The sequence below is a fragment of the Astyanax mexicanus genome, chromosome 1 (assembly GCF_023375975.1).
Source record: "Astyanax mexicanus isolate ESR-SI-001 chromosome 1, AstMex3_surface, whole genome shotgun sequence".
NCBI classification, from domain to species: domain Eukaryota; kingdom Metazoa; phylum Chordata; class Actinopteri; order Characiformes; family Acestrorhamphidae; genus Astyanax; species Astyanax mexicanus.
In genome coordinates this window covers 30473301-30493530 of record NC_064408.1, presented here as the reverse complement: position 1 = coordinate 30493530, position 20230 = coordinate 30473301, and the positions used below count along the sequence as shown (strand labels likewise).

General features: G+C 37.6%; 2 protein-coding genes across 12 annotated transcripts in view; one reads left to right on the top strand and one right to left on the bottom strand.

Annotated features, from left to right (window-relative positions):
• Positions 1-20230, top strand: part of specc1 (sperm antigen with calponin homology and coiled-coil domains 1) — a 205231-nt gene that overhangs the window by 107274 nt on the left and 77727 nt on the right. For 8 of the 9 annotated variants that reach the window (XM_049476111.1, XM_022665301.2, XM_022665303.2 and 5 more), the window contains 4 exons: positions 3931-4138; positions 6196-6269; positions 6627-6802; positions 19869-20053. In XM_049476111.1, coding sequence (XP_049332068.1) covers positions 3931-4138; positions 6196-6269; positions 6627-6802; positions 19869-20053 — 643 coding nt within the window. Of the gene's footprint in view, positions 1-3930; positions 4139-6195; positions 6270-6626; positions 6803-11461; positions 16067-19868; positions 20054-20230 lie in introns of those variants that run through there. The other variant, XM_007260385.3, reaches the window with a different exon arrangement.
• zswim7 (zinc finger, SWIM-type containing 7) overlaps positions 11681-20230 on the bottom strand; it is a 161581-nt gene continuing 153031 nt past the window's right edge. For all 3 annotated transcript variants that reach the window (XR_007438393.1, XR_007438404.1, XR_007438397.1), the window contains one exon: positions 11681-11726. The gene's annotated coding sequence lies outside the window, so the exon portion shown is untranslated. The remainder of the gene's footprint in view (positions 11727-20230) is intronic.

The window sequence follows — 20230 nt, the reverse complement described above, 5'->3', positions numbered from 1 at the left end:
GGTGAACCCCGCGGCGGGGGTAGCAACAGGACAGGGATAGTTTAAGTATTTACTGCTGCTGCTAAAATACGTGCCACAAAACATAGTTTAGTGTCCATAACTCCACTCTCTCATCGTAACGCAGCTTGACTGACAAGGAGGGTCCGCATCAAGCACTTCCTGTGTGTTAGACCCTCCCTTTCCGTCAGAAATCGCAGTTTGTAAAAGTGTTTCAGCGTTTGTAAAAGTGTTTTAGCGTTTGTAAAAGTGTTTTAGCGTTTGTAAAAGTGTTTCAGTATTTGTAAAAGTGTTTAGCGTTTGTAAAAGTGTTTTAGCGTTTGTAAAAGTGTTTTAGCGTTTGTAAAAGTGTTTTAGCGTTTGTAAAAGTGTTTTAGCGTTTGTAAAAGTGTTTTAGCGTTTGTAAAAGTGTTTCAGTATTTGTAAAAGTGTTTAGCGTTTGTAAAAGTGTTTTAGCGTTTGTAAAAGTGTTTCAGCGTTTGTAAAAGTGTTTTGCGTCTTGTAAATTTGTTTTAAGTTTTGTAAATGTGTTTTAGTTTTTGTAATTTTGTTTTCTGACATTTTAATTTGTTTTGCACTTCAGGGCCACCGTACTGTCCAATGAAAAACACTTATCTCCAAAACAGCAACTTTACAGGAGAGAGAAAAAACCTTGTAAGCTTTCAATGGAAGTCAATGTAAAAACAAGTTTATTTCAGGTCATTTTGAAGCGTTTCTACTGGTCCGTTCATCAAGAAATTTTGACACAGTGTAAGAGACAGACAAATACGGAGATAAGTGTTTTTCATTGGACAGTGACGACATAGTCTGTGGTGATGTATTTATTATATAGCAGACGTTCTTTTTCTTCTATTATTATAATAATAGAAGACAAACAGAACCTTCCATGTGAGAAAAGCTTGTAAAAGTTTCTTGATCTAGAAGAGTTACCTCAGCCAACCACAATGTCCATTTATCCTTCCGCATTTCGTGCACGGAATACAAGAAAATTAGAGAGTATCTCCCGTAAAGGCACTAAAGAAAAAACTCCGCCGTTGCCTCTTTGGCAGTGCTGAATGTTGTTGTGGTTATTCAGAATTCAGTATATTCAAGTCCACATTATCCTCAAAAATGTAATGATATACAGAAACAACTGTTATGAGTCTTGTATAACATATATATCATGGTCACCTCATTGCTGTACCAACACATGACCTCAGCACACCCCTCCCGAGCACAATGCTCCCTGTCCTCTAAACCACTGCCAATGAGCCAAACCCAACGGCTTGATCCTTGTTCTGCAGCACTCTATAACTAAGTACAGTCCAGAAGCCGTTCAGGCTAAAAAGTTCTGCTCGAAGGGTGAGGCTCACGGTGACGTCATGCCTGAAGCAAGTTCCTATTCTGTTCTTTGCCGGGTGGTCCAGCTGTAACGTTGTTTGTACCCTGAACAAGCAGCACCACCACACTGTGAAGATGAGGTAGCTACTCTGGCATCATTAAACCCAATAGCATCATTGCTCTGCCTTGGCACACTTCAGCATAACATGCTCAGATTTGACTTCACTGGTTCTGGTGTGTCCTGAGGCCCAATCCCATTTCTCACATGTACCCTTACCACTTGCATGGAAGCTTCACCTTTGAAATGCTAACTTTAAGAAATGGGATATGCCTTTAAGAACCCGATACAATGTCAAAAGAATGATGTAACAGTTTTTTATAAATAAAAGTTCCTTTAAAATGACCCTGACACACAAATGTTTCATAGAACTGCCTATATCCAACTGAGACAACAGTTGGCAAGCTGGCTATACTGCAATTCAGCTTAAACGTAACAGGATGTGAGGCATTTGTTTTGTTAGTAATCATGGGATGGGCAGAAGTGACATGTTGAGAACAGTTGGGACAATATTTGTGCTCATATAGATGATGCGTACACAAGTCCTGTCTTGTATGATTTGCTTAAGAAGTCATACAAACAAGGTAGTCTGTACTGAGTCACCATACATACAGGAACTTTAGATGAACTTTAGAAGGCACACACCGGAAATAAAGATATAATTTCCCAGGAATGAGTGGCCCTATCAACATGGATAGTGCATAAAGTACATGTGGAAATATTTTGAGCTAATGTTTGGACCACTCACAGGTGAAGGGACAAATTTTGATTATGTTTATAATCAGTGGCATTTATCAAGGAATGGGATACAGCTTTTTTCTAGATAAAGAATTGTTAAATTGATGGGAACAGACACTTAGAAACCAAAAATACACTTTAAAATGAGCTGTTTCTGAACATAGCACATTGCCAAGCTCACTGCTGTTTTTTTTTAAATAGGTCACATGTACACACACTCTTAAACTGTTCTGTGATGCATGCAGGATGTTCAATATATAGCACTTATGAACTTCCTGAGTGAGAGAGAAGGACAAAGTATTGTGAGGAACATTCAACATCTTTTACAGGGTCACATATATCACAATGGCATCTCTTAGGCAGGTTAGGCAGGTTATGTTATTACCAATCATTGTCTTAACTAACAGAAATAATGAGAAGTAAAAAAAAAAAAACTAAAGCTAATTATCAGAAGCTAATAAAGCTGCTGAACAGCGATGCACCTTTTTGGTAGGATACAATATTTATGTATACAAATAAATGAGAAAATTGACCCTGTCTTACACACTGCACAAGGCTCATCAAGATGCTCATTGCTATCTTACACCCCACAAACAGTTTAAATATTAAATAAGTATTGTTATGTTGGAAGTGCAAAACCAACTGATTCAAACCCTGACTACAGCCAACCATCAGATGGTCATTGTTATCTTGGCAACGCAGCTGCTCCAGGTGCATACACCCCTGCTTGTTACACACACAGGAACACAGCAGCATGTCTAACTTTTACATTAAAAATAAACAGAATACAGAATAACTTAACATTGCTGTTTGATCATTCACAGTTCAGTAACAGCAATCAGTAATGCATGATTTAAATAACACTGTTGAATAGTTTGTCATAACTTCATAAGCCTAAGGTTCCAAAGTAGTGCTGGGCGATTTTCACAATTAATCCAGTTAATTCAAATGACAGTTTTAATGCGATTTCCAAAATGGAGTAATTGTGATTTTACATACAGGGATTTGTTTTTCATAATCTAAAATATTCGAAAGCACTACTCATTTCTGAAGTGTTTATCTGCCTTACCTTGGTTACCGGCGCCCACAGACTAACGCGCGCATAATTTTGAACTATTTCTTTGTCATCTGTAATAAGATTTTTAGAAGGGGAAAAACATCTGTTATAATTGAAAATCAATTTTTTTTGTGAAAAAATCTAACATTTTTTTAGACCATAATCACCCAGTACTATTCCAAAGTATTTATACAGTAGATGCAGTCATACCTGCCAGATGTTGTTATTTTCAGGATAACTTAGTCTTCTCAAATATGTCTTTAGTAGAACTGTGTGATACTGTTGGATATCAGAATTGTCCACTTTTTATCATCCGCGTAACTATTATTAAAATAAATTTCAGGTTAGCCATTACTTTGGACAGTTAATGTGTGTGCATTCTCATTGTGTCCTGCTGTTCAAAGTAAATGAGGGACAGTCTTTAATTGTGTAATAAATTGTGATTAATCGTAATTAAGCATGGCTGTCAGTAAGCCACTCCAGTGGTGATGAATGAGAGGCCTGTGGGAGCTTTGGTGAATCTTGGTATCAGGTCAGTCATTTTCCGTAACTATCATGCAAAGTCCCCATCATCTGAAACAGCTTTAATGCTAGTCACATTGCTGCAGTTTTCTCTTTAAATATGAATTTTTAATACAGTCCGTTGTAGATGTGCTTCATGCAAGCTTTCAGATACTGTGGAGACTGGTCCTTGTCCTCGTCCTAGTGTGTTTTTTTTGTTATAATGAAGTGTGCATTACTGTGTGTTCTTTGATTGCAGGCTGAGGAAGAGCGGCAGCAACATCAGGACAGATTAGAGAAGCAGGAGCAGGACCACAAATCCAGCCTGCTTGCTTTAGAGGAGAAGAGCAGGGAAGGAGAGAACCAGATCAAGGACCTGAAGGAGACCATCTTCGAGCTGGAGGACCAAGTGGAACAGCAGCGGGCTGTCAGACTTCACACCAACCAGACCATCCTGGACTTGGAGAGTAAGACCATTACGATGACCATCTCTCGCTGTCTCTCTCTCTCTGTCTGTGGAGGAACCTTATAAAAAATGTACAACCCTCTTTCTATATTTTCGCAACACTTCGCTGGCTTGTATAACTGACAACATAGCCGTTTCCTCTCTGCCATCTTACGGTTAAGACTCTGGAGCTGCTTAGCGTAGTATTGTAAGTAAAAAACAGACAGAAACTGAATGTATTTAGTTTGGGAGGAGGACAAACATTGTGGACATTTCTATCTCTCAGCTTCTGTTTCCTGTCGTGACGTTTTTCCACTCTACTACTGCCTAGTTCTCCAACACATTCTTCATTCCTCTCTCCGTTATGTCTGTTCATCAAAAGAGAGAAGAGAAGGGGTGCAGTATGGTGATCATTGACATTCAGGTCTGGGAAAAAAATTAGCCTATGAGTTTTTTTTTTTTTTTTTTTTACCAAATAACAAACCACTGGAACATAATCAAGAGGAAGATGGATGATCACAAGCCATCAAACCAAGCTGAATTACTTGAATTTGTGCACCAGGAGTGAAATAAAGTTATCCAAAAGCAGTGTGTAAGACTGGTGGAGGAGAACATGCCAAGGTGCATGAATATGAATGAATATTTGGGTTATTCCACCAAATATTGATTTCTGACCATTATAGAACAGACAAAAGGAGTAATGTAAGTCTTTAATAAAAAGAGTAGAGCAGAAACATAAACATTTAGTGTAGACACACAAGGAGGTGCTGTTAATGTTCTTGCTGATCTGTTTTTTTATCCAAGCAGTTGCACCCACAGTTCTTCAGAATATAACCAAAGTTGAAAGCACTGTTTGCCTTTCTTTGGTGGGTTTATGTAACTCACAGAGTGACCCAGAGTTTCGCTGAGCGATCAGCTGAACAGTTCTCAGCCATTAACACACTGAAGCAGCTGCTATAAACGGCTTGTGTACGGCAGCCCAAAGATATACACAAAGTGGCACAGACCCATTGTAGGGGATTGGACACGGCAGCCTGGGTGGACTGATATAACTGAGCTGTGTCGCTCTAATCTCTCCCACTCCATTTCTCTCACAATCCACTTAATACAGGGATCGTTTACAAGCCATGCCCCCATCTCTCTCTCTCTTTCTCTCTCTCTCTCTCTCTCTCTGACTCTCCCTCCCAGCAAATGAATGCATGTACTCTTTATTATTTTGGTCAGTTATGAATTGTAAACTGTACATGTTTTACTGGCTACAGTCTTTATATGTCTATTTATTTCTGCTCCTTGTTTGAGCTGTAGGTGGTGTATTAAAGCCTTAGGCTTAGGAGCCTTATTGTATATTTTTGTACCCCTAAACCCTTGGAACAGAGTGAAATCCTCCCCCTAAGAAGTTAAACAAGCCTGCCAGGCTAATGTGATAGCAGTTTAGTGGTAAAGGTTCACTAGTTAAATTTAGGAATTATATGTCTTCAGAAATGGGACAGATTGTGCAACAATTACTTGTTATAGTCCATTCCTTAATTTATTTGTAATGCAGAGCTAAAATTAGCCTTTACTAGCTTTTTAAAATAGTTTTTTTCCCATTTAACCATAAATGCTGAATTCTCTGCTGTCTGTTGTGCCATTTAAGGTGACAGTAGAGACAAACTACTAGCTTTTTTGTGCTTGTTATCAAGAAAATGGCTATAAAACATTTAAATTACACCATAACATATAGTAATATATTGGTTATTGTAATTTTAAACAAGGAAAATCCTGTAATTTGTGATTGCCAGTGATTCCCAACCCTCTGTTTTGAGTGTGCCTCTAAAAAATCAGAGTTGAAAATGTCATGAAGCCCTAACCCCAACCCCAACCCCAACCCTAACCCCAACCTCTCCAACCTATCAAAAATCGGGACACTCTACCCCTAGACATGCAAATGCAAAACAGAGGGGCTGTGCCAAGTGATAGGACCAAGGAGTGAAATGGGCTTTAGTTTACTCCTCACTGTATTTTTCAGTTTATGTTCAAAGGAATTTGAAGTGAATGTATCATTCTCATGCACGGTTTCATTTGGCTTCTCTTTTTCAGATCAAATCAAGAGGCTGGACGATCAAAAGGTTGAGCAGGACAAGCAGATGAGAGCCATGAGCAAACAGATAAAGGTAAGATATCCTTGAAGATTTTTTCCCCCATTTTCTATAAACTATTCATTGCAAGTAAACAACCCTTGGGGCTTTTGATAGAAAGTGTCAGGTTCAATCAAGTCAGTGTGGGATGATGGCATAGTGCTGAAAACATGGAATGTATCACGGTACATTTTCCCTAAATAGCTTCAGGTATGACTGCAATTTTCCCTGTCATTCCTCATTAATCTCTACATAACTGTAAATGACAAAACCATGACCACATGGTTTTGGGTTTCAGGCGGGACATTTCCCCTGGTACACCACATTGGTAATCTGCCCAGGTCTGATTGTTTTGCTCTGTGTGTGTGTGTGCATGTGTTTGTCTGTGTTCAGGAAGAGACTGAAGAGTGGCGGCGTTTCCAGGCTGACCTACAGACAGCAGTGGTTGTGGCGAATGATATAAAAGTGGAATCGCAGCAGGAGGTGCGAATGCTGCGGAGGCGGCTGCAGGAGGAGCAGGAGCGCAGTGCCAGACTGGCCTCGGAGCTGGAGCAGATCCAGGGGGCCAGGTACAGTACCACTCCCAAACAGCAGGGGACACCACTCAACATCAGTCCTCAGTTCTCTGGAGCACCAGTGTCAAGCCACACCTCTCTGTTGCCCTGTTCCAAAGAAACTTACTATCACATAAAGTAGTAGTTCTCCTTTCCCTCCAAAATTTGCTTATTAGCTTTAATCTGGAATTTAAGGTGGAGGCTTAAAACGCTGTTGTGTAACAAGTGATGTAATTCTGCCAGAAAAGAAAATAACCAAGGATAAATAAAGGATTATCCTATCTCTCTTATCTTAAATCATACGAGCCCAGACTAATTTCTGATTCAAAATGAATCAGAAAAATGTATTGAGCAGCTCATTCATGTGTTTTTCTTATTGTAGGAACGTGACTTTATATATTTTAAGGTTAAAATCCTGATGTCATATAAATGACACAACAATTTAAGAACAGTGTTTAAAGGTTTGTTTTATAAACCGTGTCAAAATCATGTTCATTAAAGTATTTGAATGTTTAAATGTTTTAGAAATAGACAATACAGGTTGACAGTAGCTGTTTTTATTTCTGGCACTGACCCAGCGCTCCTACATTCTGCAGATAAGGTCAGATTAATGATCAAACATTGACACACTGTCCTGTATTGATGCTTTCAGGAGGTTTAGTACACGGGTGCATCTAAAAAAAATTGAATATCATTGAAAAGTTATAAGAATATCAGCGCAGCTTCTACCAGGAGATTTTACAGCACTTCATGCTTCCCTCAGCTGACAACTTTTATGGAGATGCAGATTTCATTTTCCAGCAGGACACACTGACAAAAGTACCAATAGGTCTTATATAATATTGTATTGTTCTGTGTGTAATACATCTATATAATATTTGAGTTTCACATTTTGAACTGAATTACTGAAATGAAGTAACTTTTCAATGATATTCCAATTTTTTTGAGATGCAGCTGAAGGACAGAGTGCTGTAAATGTTGTAAGGAACTTTACACAGCTTTTAAAGAGTCTGACACGTATGTTATTATGGGCTCTTGATAGTTTTTGATATACTGAAGTGCTATGTTTGGATCACCAGTTAGCAGTATTCAGTACATAGTTTTTCTTTATTAAATGATCTAAGAGAGTGACATTGGTAATATTTATTGCTAAAATAATTATTGTTGATCATTTCTACTGATAACACAACATATTTTCATTTTTAAACTCATCTACTGTTGAAAACAGCAGTAGCAGCTGTCTTTAGGCATTTTGTTCTATTAGGTAGTACTACTATTCCATATCAAAACTCTATGCTAGCTGTGTCATTCCCACCTTTTACACAATTGTAGCTGTCATAAATGTTTTAATCATAGATGTTTGATTAAATATGTGCTAACATCTACAATATTCCATCTCTGCAGAGAACTGTGTTTCACTTAATGTAACAAACTTGAGAGTAGTTCACTTTATTCAGATTTTCTCATCTATCCTATTTATTTTGCACACATTAAATCTCAGATTGCATTGGCAGGATAATATTTTAATACCTATTGAAATCTATTCAAACCCAGTCATGGGGTTTAATGGCTTATAGGTTTAGAGATTTCTGGTAAACTCTGATGATGAAGCAATGCCTCGCCCACAGTACTGCTTCGGTTTGTCCTCTGCTCTCTCCTGTTTTCTTTTTGTCTCTGTTTTTCTTTTTCTTTTAATGTGCAGTTGCTGCAAAGCCCTGTCTTTCCTTCTCTCACTTCTGCACTTTATTCCAGTTTACAACGGCTGATTCAATCACACATGCATTATTAAAACATACACATACACAGCATAGAATAGACTAGAAATGGACAGATAAGTTGTGAACAGCATACCTTCATCAAATTGGACTGGACTGAACAACCGAAGTAGTTAGAATTTGTAATAATAAATAAGTAATATGAATAAAAAAGATGTTGGTTTAAAATATCTGATCATCAACATAAGATATGTTCCTTTACAGGTATCTTTTATTAATCTATAACAGGGACCACAAGGTTCATTACAAATACTATGAAATAAAATTTGACTTCAGCTCCCCATCACAGTGGAATTAAAGAATTGACAATAATAATAAAATTGCTGCTCCACGTACCCTCTTTTTTAAGACATATGATGCCCTCAAGTTAACCAGTTAACCAGCAGCTAGGTTGCTGAGCTTTAGTGCTCCACTCCTTTTACATCAGCATGTTTTTAAAGGGATGTCCCAATTTTTAGGGGAGGATTTCTCCCAAAAACAAGGGGTAAGGGTACACAAGAGAAATGGGATTGGGCCTACGGTTAGGTTTAATCTAGGAGTCTATAGCATACCAGCCTTAGCAGACTTAGATTTAGCTACACTTTTACCTGCACTGTTAAGTGTCCTGTATCCTGGTGTGTGAAGTTCCCTGTTCCAGGATGTTGGCTGTTCTCTCTGTGTGTCAGTCCTCCTGCATGAGTCTGCTTAGCAGAAGCTTTTCCACCGTTTCTCCACCACACACCACACCTTTCTCTGACCTTCAGTAGCTTTTCTGTTGGAATGAGTGCAGTCATTTGTTAAATACTGATCGTGAGGTTCATTTATAATAATTGTGATATTTTTTTCCAGGGTTATGGCAGCTACTTATGCTTGATCAGTATTTGAGAAATGCATCTTTGATTTTGGAAATGAATTTAAAATAACAGTATTACTGACAGTTTAATCAGAATAGACATGCTTAGTGTTAGCCTCATGTAGACTGCACGCCTAAATAATTTAAATACTTGCCTTACCCACTGTGGCAAGTTGTGTCAAATAGATTTCCTGTGTGTTTTCTGATACTGTAGGACACACTGTTGTTTATTAAACTGACCACACACAAGAATCAGGCCATATGTTAACACCTGAAACTGTTTTAACCTGTGCTTTTGTTTATTTTTATAGACAAAATTGTGTCATACAGTGTCAGAAACAACATAAGCAAGTCTGACTGAGAAAGTGGAACACCTTTGTCATATGAAGCCAGTTTGTGATGATTTAGGACTGTAGGATACATATTGCTAATTGGAGCAAAAGTACACTGACATGTCAAAGGTCATGGTATGTATTGCATACTTACTGCAGTATGTATTATAGTCAGGGACAGTGATTGTGATCGGAGACTCAAAAATCACATCTTAATTCAATTTAATTGCACCAAGTGTTCCAGTGGGCCAAGCTCTGCCACTATGATTGGGAGATCACCAGGTTGAATCCAGATCATGCAGCTTACCTTCAGCTGCCGGAGCCCTGAGAGAGCACAATTGGCCTTGCTCTCTCTCTGGGTGGGTAGATGGCACTCCACATCACATCACATCACTCAACGGGTGATGTCGATCAGCACAAGGCGTCTGTGAGCTGATGTATCTGAACCAAGTCGCTGCGTTTTCCTCAGAGCGCGCTGTGATGCTACTCGGCAATGTCGCATCAGCAACAGTTTGAAAAGAGGTGGTAGCTGATTTCACATGTATCAGAGGAGGCAAATGCAAGCATGTCTTAGCTGTAAAGTGAGTTCAGTGTGTTTATATCCACTGCTAAAGTCAAAACAGCTGTATCTGATAAAAGGTGTAGTTAATAGCTTCCTATAATAAAACAATAGAGCAGTTGTAAGTAGTGCCTTTGGGTTGCCAGATCATTAAAGATCTGCACACGCCTTTATTCGAATCTCTCTACTGTGCACAAACGGACTAGCCAGCGTACCTTGCTATCCCCTTTTCCTAAGACGCTCCTTGGGGTCGCTCTCTAAAGGATTTTCCTCAGACGCGGCCTCCTTTATATTACAGCCAGGTGAGTGTACCGCTAGCATCAGCTGAGCTATCACACAGAATGAGAGTAATGAATGGATGAAACTAGCAGAGTGAAGAGTTGCTGTGTTTAAAGGAATATTTCAGAGCTTTTTAACTGTATTATCTCTGTAGTGTATAATCTGTAGTGTTAGTTATAATAAAAGCTAATGGATACTGCCTTAGCTTATGTTCATTAGCTTCTGTTATAAGTGTGTTGTGAGTCAGTCATTTTCATCTTCTTTTTTTTTTGAGAGCTAGAAATAAATAGAGAAAGATATTTTGTTGAAAAATTCTGGATTATTCCTTTAAAAGTGTGTGTGTCCTAATCTTCTTCCCCCACCAAAACCACCTCTGCTTGGGATGATCCTAACATCTGATTGGCTGTGGCTTTTTGTCATTTACTTTTAACAGAGGCCTTGTTTTCTGCTTTGCCTGGTTCTGGCATGGTTTGTTTTTTTCCCCCCTTTATAAATTAACGCTTGCATTTGGCGCCACCTGCTGTTTGTTGTGATCGCTGCCCCCTTTCTGGCGTGAAATAAACATGTCTCAAGCTTTTCTAAAAAGCTTGAACTTGAAAACAGTCGACTCCTCCTCTTTGACATGAAGACCTGTGCCGTAGACAAGGATTCACTTAACCAGTCAAAGGTCGAACGATCTGTTTCCGAGAACTGACTTCTTTCTAGATGCATCTTAGACATGCATGACGAGATTTTTGTTTATGAAGTGCATTTCATAAGTGAAGCTTGTTGAAGTGATAATGAAGTGGACCTCCGTAGACAAAATAAAAACATATAAGGCTTGCTGTTTTATTAACAGGGTGGTGAAATATGGCGAAACCTGTTCACACAGACACGTTTGTCTCCTTTGTGTTTCAGAATCACAGCTGGAGCAGCATTCGAAAACAACAAGACTGCGGTGGAGGGCCGATAGAGAATATGTTACATGAATATCTGTTACATGAATCAGATGCTCGAAAGGCAGTATTACAACAACACAGATTTATGTGTGCAAGTGTTATTATTGGAAAAAAGATATATTGTTAACATGCTCAGCCGTAATCATATATAACATACAGCTGTGGAAAAAAATAAGAGACCACTTAAAAATGATGAGTTTTTTTTATTTTACCAAATTGAAAACCTTTGGAATATAATCAAGAGGAAGATGGATGATCACAAGCCATCAAACCAAGCTAAACAGCTTGTATTTTTGTACCAGGAGTAAAGGCATAAAGTTATCCAAAAGCAGTGTGTAACACTGGTGGAGGAGAACATGCCAAGATTCTTGAAAACTGTGATTAAAAACCAGGGTTATTCCACCAAATATTGATTTCTGAACTCTTAAAACTTAATGAATATGAACTTGTTTTCTTTCTTCGTTATTTCAGCCATTTCTCATTTTCTGCTAATAAATGCTCTGAATGACAATTTTTTTATTTGGAAGTTGGGAGAAATATGTCTGTAGTTTATGGAATTAAAATGTCCATTTTACTCAAACATATACCTATAAATAGCAAAATCAGACAAACTGATTCAGAAACTAAAGTGCTCTCTTCATTTTTTCCAGAGCTGTAAATACTGACTATAGAATTTCCTGCAAAATATGTAATTGTGGCTTATTTATTTACAAGAGCTGGATTTTAAATGTTCTATCACTCATATGTGAATATCTCTTCTTAATTTGCTCAGATATGTTATGTATTTATCTAAACAGTTAAAGGATATTCCTGCATTTTTCGTTCACTGTACATAGAATTGAATGGAAAACCCGCAGATTCAAATCACAGAATATAGTTAATGTATGAGATAATGATACTAATTGGTGCTTTCACACAAACAGTACAATCTCAAATTTAGTTTTTTTTTCTTCTTCATTTTCTGACAAAATGTAAATCTGACATTTTATGATGAAAATTGACCATTAGAAATGCTTCGTTAGAAATCTTTTGGTACCACTTTAAAATAAGACTAACTTTATAAAGGGTTTATAAATGCATTACAATTAGTTTATTAATGGTTACCAATTAGATTGTAAATGCCTTAAAAATCTTTTTTTTTTTTTTTTTCAGTTTTAACACATACGTTTTTGCTAGTATGTCTACACCCTGGAGGCTGGAGCAGGGAGGCAAACTCAGGAGTAGTTGGGGTGGATTTCAGGGACATTTCATAGTTGGGTGTGTAAAGCCAAAGCCTCCCCTGCAGGAGTGATGAAGGAGAAAAGAGGGGGAGATGGGGAGGTGGAGGGGGAGGAGATAGTGAGGGTTTATATAGGGCTTGTTCCATCTCCCAAAATGAAGTTATTCCATAACTCCAACTATTGACTTCTGTGAATTTTAAAGAGGGTGTTTCTTCCATCCTGTAAATTTGCTATTTTGGAGATACAAGCGTTTTTGTCTGACAGTGACAATATTATTTACTATATTAGAAGCTACTAGTCACTGTAGTAGAAACTGTAGTAATTGTCCACTCTACTGTTTCTGCAGTGTTTTGTCTAAGACTCTTTATGTGGATGGTGCTATCACTCTCTCCTGTATTATAGGATATTGTCTGTTTAGCTTGCTTTCTTTGCAGCTTGTGCTGAGATAGCTATTGTATGACATTACAGATAACCTGTTAAGTGGGTTTAGGGTGGCCACACCAATATTTATAACAGAAATTGATGTTTTAAAATGACAAAATTAAGAATTACAAAGTATATACCAGTAGTAGTAATAAATACTGTTATTTTTCAGCCCACCAGGGTTCTGGAACTTAGTATGGAACTATATATATATATATATATATATATATATATATATATATATATATATTAGAGCACATAAAATGTAGATGTAAAAATGCTGGAATATCCCTTTTAAAGATAATAGCTATTAGCTACACTAGTTCAACAGTAGACAATTTCAGTCCTGGAGTTGCTGGATTTCTGCACAATAAGCTGCATTTTAAAGTCTAGGCCACAGTCGAGGTAGGACTGTGCTGTGAAGACTGTGAAGTCACATGATTACACTGAGGCACAAAACTTGTGTGCCTTTTCATTTATGCGCAGAGATGATGAAGAAAAAAATGTGAAAAAACATCTTGAAACAAACTCTGCTCAAGAGTCTTTGCTTCCCGGCACTTTTGTCCAATTTTTGTAGTGCAGTTTTTTCTTATTCTGCCCTTATTTTGGATGTGCACAGTGAATTGTGGGTAACTAAGGGTTGGAAGGGTTGGTTTCTTTAAATTACTTTAGAATTTCTCAGCTCTGTATGAAGGATGCTTAACTTTGCATCAGCCTTTAATAATGTAGAAATGGAGCCAGTCTAGAATGCAGCCTAGAAAGCAGATGTTGTGATTGAGCTTTTAATGCTCATCAGGTTTATTTGGTCTGTTAAAGATTCACTAAACAGCCTGATTTTTGCTGACTCCACCCTCAGCTCAAATTTGAAAAATGCTAAAAAAAAATGCTAAAAAAATGCTAAAAAAAAAAAAATGAGAGGAGTAGTTTGGGAGGGGCATTGGGTGATGTATGGGTTTAGAGGCAGGGCAGGAGGGAGAGCTGATTGGCTGAGCTGCAGCAGCAGCAGTGTTCCTCTGATAGCGGCGGGGAGATGCAGATTGTTGGATGTCAGCGGAGGTGGGGAGGCGGTATTATTGATTGGCTGATTTGCATATTGTGATGTGTCTGCGTACCAAAATACAAAGAAACATTATCCTCACCTATAATAGAACACAGTAGAACCTGAGAGAACCTGTATAATGACCACAATAAAAGCAATTTTTCTTAAAAGGTTAGGAAAGGTTTATAAAAAATGTAAGCAGGACTGGTATGATTCATTTCTTCAAAATAACACAGTTCAGCTATTAATGAAAATAAATATGATTTAAGCTTTTAAAAGCAGGGAACTCAGTGAACTGTGCAGGAATCCAGCACTCCAGTATCAGATTCTCCATCCTGTTCTAGTTGCTAGTTAATAACTAATGCACTTCTCTTGTGTTATAATGTGGCTTTGGCTTGAGCAAAACTGTAAATACGTGATATTTTCTGCACATTTGAAATGTTTATTTTGGGAAGGGACGGTGGGGAACTGAACCTAAAGAGAAAAAAAGAACAAGCATACAGTGTTCCACTGTTTCACTGGTGTGTTTTTCCTGATGAACACTGTTCCTGTTTTTCTTTCCAGTGCTTAAACTGATGCTATATTATATTGCCTTATATTGACAGAAAGACAACGTTTCTGAGCAGGAAACTGTTACCAAACCAGCACTTTTTTTTAGCTTTGTTTTAACAGTCTGTATTTATCAGTTTGGAAGACTTAATTAACAGCTTGATTTTAATATGATTTACACACAATTTGATCAATTTAAGTTTAAGGGTTGCTGTAAATATTAACCCAAATAGATCTACGGTTTGATTTGGTTTGTGGTTTCAACGAGTGTACTGTTCTTTCAGAATGTTTACATCAACAAGGATGTGCCTTGTGGTCTTAATTTTATGTTGTTGTTTTTTTTTTGTCTTTTTTCAGATCTAAATCAGTTTTTAGTTAGATTTTGAGCCGTCCAGAAAAACACTGTTGTTCCCTTTAATTATAAATGTTCTTTAAAAAACGTCCTTTAGGGGATGTGGCTGTTTAGCAAATTTAGCTGTTATTAGAAAAACACCACTAGATGGCACCAACATCATAATATTATTGTAGTATATTAATAAATGTAAATACATTTATTCCTTCTGACAAATTCTGTTGAGACCTAAAGTGATGATTCTAAGTCTACCGAAGACATTTAATCCTTAACCCTTTCAGGCACACAGAGAATTTATTTTCAAATGTCAGATTTACTGATGTTTTCCTAACAATGACCATTATACCTCAAAGGGTTAAGTGTTTATAATAATTTGTCATGTTACAACTGTAAGAAAATATGAAGATTAGGTCTTAAACACTTAAACATGTCTAATTCTAGCCTTTTCTCTCCATTTCAATCTGTGGAAGTTTTAAACAAAACCTTTAAATGACATTTCAATGATGTTTTATTTGTTGAAGTATTTCAGTATGAAATCTTGTCTTTCACATTTTTGAATGTTAACACATAAGAGCCATTCAGAGATCCTCACACAGATCCTTTACTGCCATTTCGCAAATCTCAGGTTTCTATCGCCAGTACCCATCATGCTCAAGATCAGACGCCACTCCGTTCTGATTTACTGGCACATGCTGAAACGAAAACTTCAGGATATAAATCTTACCAGAAAAACATTAACATGATCAGTCAGGTTTAAAGCCTCAAATCAAGCCATGTACAAGCCATGAGATTATGTGACTGCGCGAAGCTTTAATTTATTTACTGTTTAAACCAATGTTGTGTGTTACAATGACGACGTGGACATCCGTGACCAAAATGCTGTCTGCTCCTGATCACATGGTTATTAATGTATGATTGATGATTCACCTTTTTATCGTGACTGTTGTTGCTGTGAGGTTAATAAACCACAATTTTATCATGGTTTCGTGTGTGTCTGTGTGTGTTTCTTTAAGGTCGCATCCTCTGGGTATTGCCCTGTATTTTCCCATGTTTCTGTGAATCCATTTACGGGAATCCAAACTATGCAAATGGCCTGGGACTGTTTAAAACGCTGATTGTTTATCAAGTGTTAAATGTTTGTTGATTTTGCTGATAAGTTGTCTGGGAGTATGTTCACTTTGGAATAATGTCTGATGACAGATGTAGCTTGTGTCTGTTTTCTGAATGCAATTATAGATAATATATAATATTGCAGCAGTAGCATGTGACCTCAGGAAGACTGGATATATTACAGTGCATCTTACAATCGTGTTTTTATTAATGTCTAATGCTGAATTGCAAGCAGGTGTTCCAAACTCATAGACTTGAGTGTTTTCTTTTTTTGAATACTGCCCCAGATTAAAGTCTTGTCCATTATGTAATAATGCATGAGGGTACTGGTCCAGGTTTGAGTACCAGTAATGTAGTGAAATGTTTGTGGCTTCATTATTATTATTATTATTATTATTATTATTATTAGTGAATGTGCATTGCAATGCAACTGTAGATTTTAGCTCTGATTATGAGATTTGAGCTTTTATACAAGTTATGTACTTATTTATTTTATTTATATATATTTTTTCATCTCATAGGCATAAATAATGTGGCCAGTCTGATCCCCTATATTGTCACTCATTAATCAATTTAGGTTTTATAAACCATGTGTTTGTAATGGATGTGTGTGAATTAAAAAAAAAAAACTTCAAAATGCTAAAGAATGTCTACATCAACTGAATGGTCTTTTTACATTCACATTCAAAAGTTTCTCTTTATTTATTGAACCAAATATTCTATTTTAAAGCATCACTGAAATCAGTGTTTCTTAACTCTGCCCTACATATTTAGTGCTTTCCCTTCTCCCAGCCCCCTGACTAAACTTAATGAATCAGTTCATTAACAGTTCCTTTCAGAGTGTCAGTGGTTGTGTTAAAGCAGGGAAACAAGTAAAATCTGCATAGCAAGGTGCCTCCAGAACCAGGAGTACTAACCTTTGTAGAATAACCCACCTCCATTCTCCTGCAGCTTTCAGAGATCCAGCAATTTTGTGCAGTTTGTCCAAACATGCTTTAGAATGGATGATATGGGGCATATTTTGTCCCTGAAGATAAATCACATTTTAACACCGTTATCCAGGCTCAAAGTAGCTCCACACCTCCTTGGTAGAATCCGGAGTGCCCTGACATTTAAAACGAGGCACTAATAACTTTAAAAGTGCACAAGAAGCTTGTTAAAAACCACTGTTTACAACCCTTAGCATAACCTAATCTCTGGCGCCCAAAACTTTTAATTTTTTACCATTTTCTCCCCAATTTACAAGGCCAATTACCCAACCCACTCATTAGGACTCACCCTATCACTGGTGATGTCCCAACACCAGGAGGGTAAAGACTAACACTTGCCATGCCTCCTCTGATACATGTAAAGTCAGCCACCGCCTCTTTTTGAAGTGCTGCTGATGCAGCATAGCCGAGTAGCATCAGTAGCTTAGAGGAAAGCGCAGTGACTCGGTTCCGATTCATCAGCTCACAGACGCCTTGTGCTGATCGACATCACCCTTTTGGAGTGATGAAGGAAGAGAGCGCCACACACCCACCCAGAGAGAGCAAGGCCAATTGTGCTCTCTCAGGGCTCTGGTAGCAAGCTCTGATGACAAGCTGCATGAACAGGATTCGGCAATCTTCAGGGGCCAGTTGTTCAAAAAATGTAATCCGGATCAAAATTATCCAGATTTGGTAATCACATTTTTTGCTATCCAGGATCAGGTGATCTGTCTTACTTTTAAGGCAGTTTTTCAAAGCAATATTGGATTGGATCAACCTGATCCAGAAACACAGTTTTCAGGATTACCTAATCCGGATTACCAGCTATGTAAAAAACAGATAGAAGAACCAACAGGGGTTGATGACTCTTTTTCTTGCAGTAACAAGATACTGCTTACTGCAAAACAATACGAGCAATTGAGCGTTCTGCAGAGACGCTTTGCATGCCTTAACTATTTGCGAGTCGAACCACAGGGAGCATGCAGCATAACACTTGCATGTATTGTCCTGCCCAATGTTGCTACCAGACGCAATGTCCCTCTCTGTGATGTTCATGATGCACCTGAGCCTGTTGAAGAACCAGAACAAACTCTGGTGTTCTTTTCAATTGTTCGAAATTATTTTTGACAGCTTCATATCTGATAAATGTTTCTTTGACATTAATATACAGTGATGAATGACAGTGACGTAGATGAAAAAATGAATATATTATTTTTGTTTGTTATTGAAATCTTTTGGGGGGTTTATTTAATGGGGTCAAGATTGTTTTTATTTTTACGTTACTATAGTAAAAGGCTTAATTGGTAGCCAATGTCTACTTTATTACTGTAACGGTTAAACAGGTCAAGTGCAAAATAGAAGTAAATGTATATACACTAAATTGTACAAATGTATTTTTTTTTACTTTAAAACTTTGATTTTAAAGTTTTACCACATTTACTTCCTGAAATCCCCCTTGAAATCCTACCCCTTGTTGGGATCAGGGTAATCCTGTTTTTTTGGATCAAAGTTATCCAAATCCTACTGAAAAGTTTTGAACAACAGAAACTGAAGGTTTGATCCATTTACAAACTAGGATTGGATTACGTGATCTGATCCGATTTCAGAATGCTTCTTTCTCTTTTAAACAACCTGTTTTCCAGATTTGATCCAATCCGATAACCAAAATCCGATCAGATTACCTCTGAACAACTGGCCCCTGATCATAGTGGCAGCGCTTAGCCTGCTAAACCACTCGTGGCCCCCTTCTTATGCACTTTTCAATTTGTTAATGTCTCTCCGGATTCTACCAATGAGTTGTGGAGATACTTTGAGCCTGGATAGTGGTGCAAAAATGTGATTTATCTGCAGAGGTAAATTATGCCTCGTATCATCCATTCTAAAGCATGTTTGGAAAAACTGCACAAAATGACTGGATCTCGGAAAGCTGTGGGAAAACGGAGGTGGTCTATTCAACAAAGGTTAGTACTATTTATCATGTTTTACTACACCCAACGTCAATTTTACAACAGAGTTCTCCTTTAAAAAAAACACCAAATGCACCTTTATTTTAAGAGTGTACACCAGTCACACTCTAGAATCTGTAAAGGAGAGAACACCTTATCAACCTCCTTTGACACAATTGCAACCACCTGCAGTATCTATATCATAGCCCATAGCCGTAGAGTAGCAGTCACGTAGCTGTTAACAGCTGTCTAAAATACCAGAGAAATGATCTAGCAGTGTATTACCTTAATACTAGGAAATTGTTAATATAAGACAGTATGTTCCTTATTAAATGAACTGGGATGAATAGCATGTTTGTTTTTTGTTTGTTTTAAATTAAGTTATGGATTATATAATGTTCCATTTCCAGTGTAGAATGCTACGCCACTAATATGAATATATAGTCAGGCTATGCTTTTGCTCGATTGACTTAATCACACAGAAAACCTGTGTGAATCTACCTGCATAATCTTTTATATGCATGAAAAATAAATCTGAAATTTCAAACATATCAAATATAGGTGCTATCATTTTTCAATATGCTAAATATAGGGTGGAGCCTAAATAATTCTAAGCTACATTAGGTTGTATGGAGTGCATACGTACATATTAAATCACTGTATAACCTGTTTAACATGTAGTATGTGATCAAGTCATGTATCAGAGTATTGCTCTGCTTTGTTGTATATCTACAGTATGTGTGTGCGTCTGATTGACAGGTCTCGGGTGGATGAAGGAAGCCTGCCAGATTCTGACAGCAGCCCTCAGTGGTGTGGCATCTCAGTGACCCAGAATGCATCTGGCAGTTTGCTGACAACTGGTAGCGACATTGGGAGCAGCACACCATCAGAACCTGGAGCCACTGTTAAGTCCCTCATCAAATCCTTCGACACAGCTGTAAAGAGTGAGAACCCTCAGTCACGCCACTCATGTTCTGTTTGTTGTTTTTTTGTATTTCAGAAGCATCTCACTCATGTAATCATTCATATTTAGCAGGATTAAGATGCTCCGCATTTACACTAATCACCCATTGCATTAGCATCACTGACAGGTGGAGTAAAAATCAATGATTATCTTCATC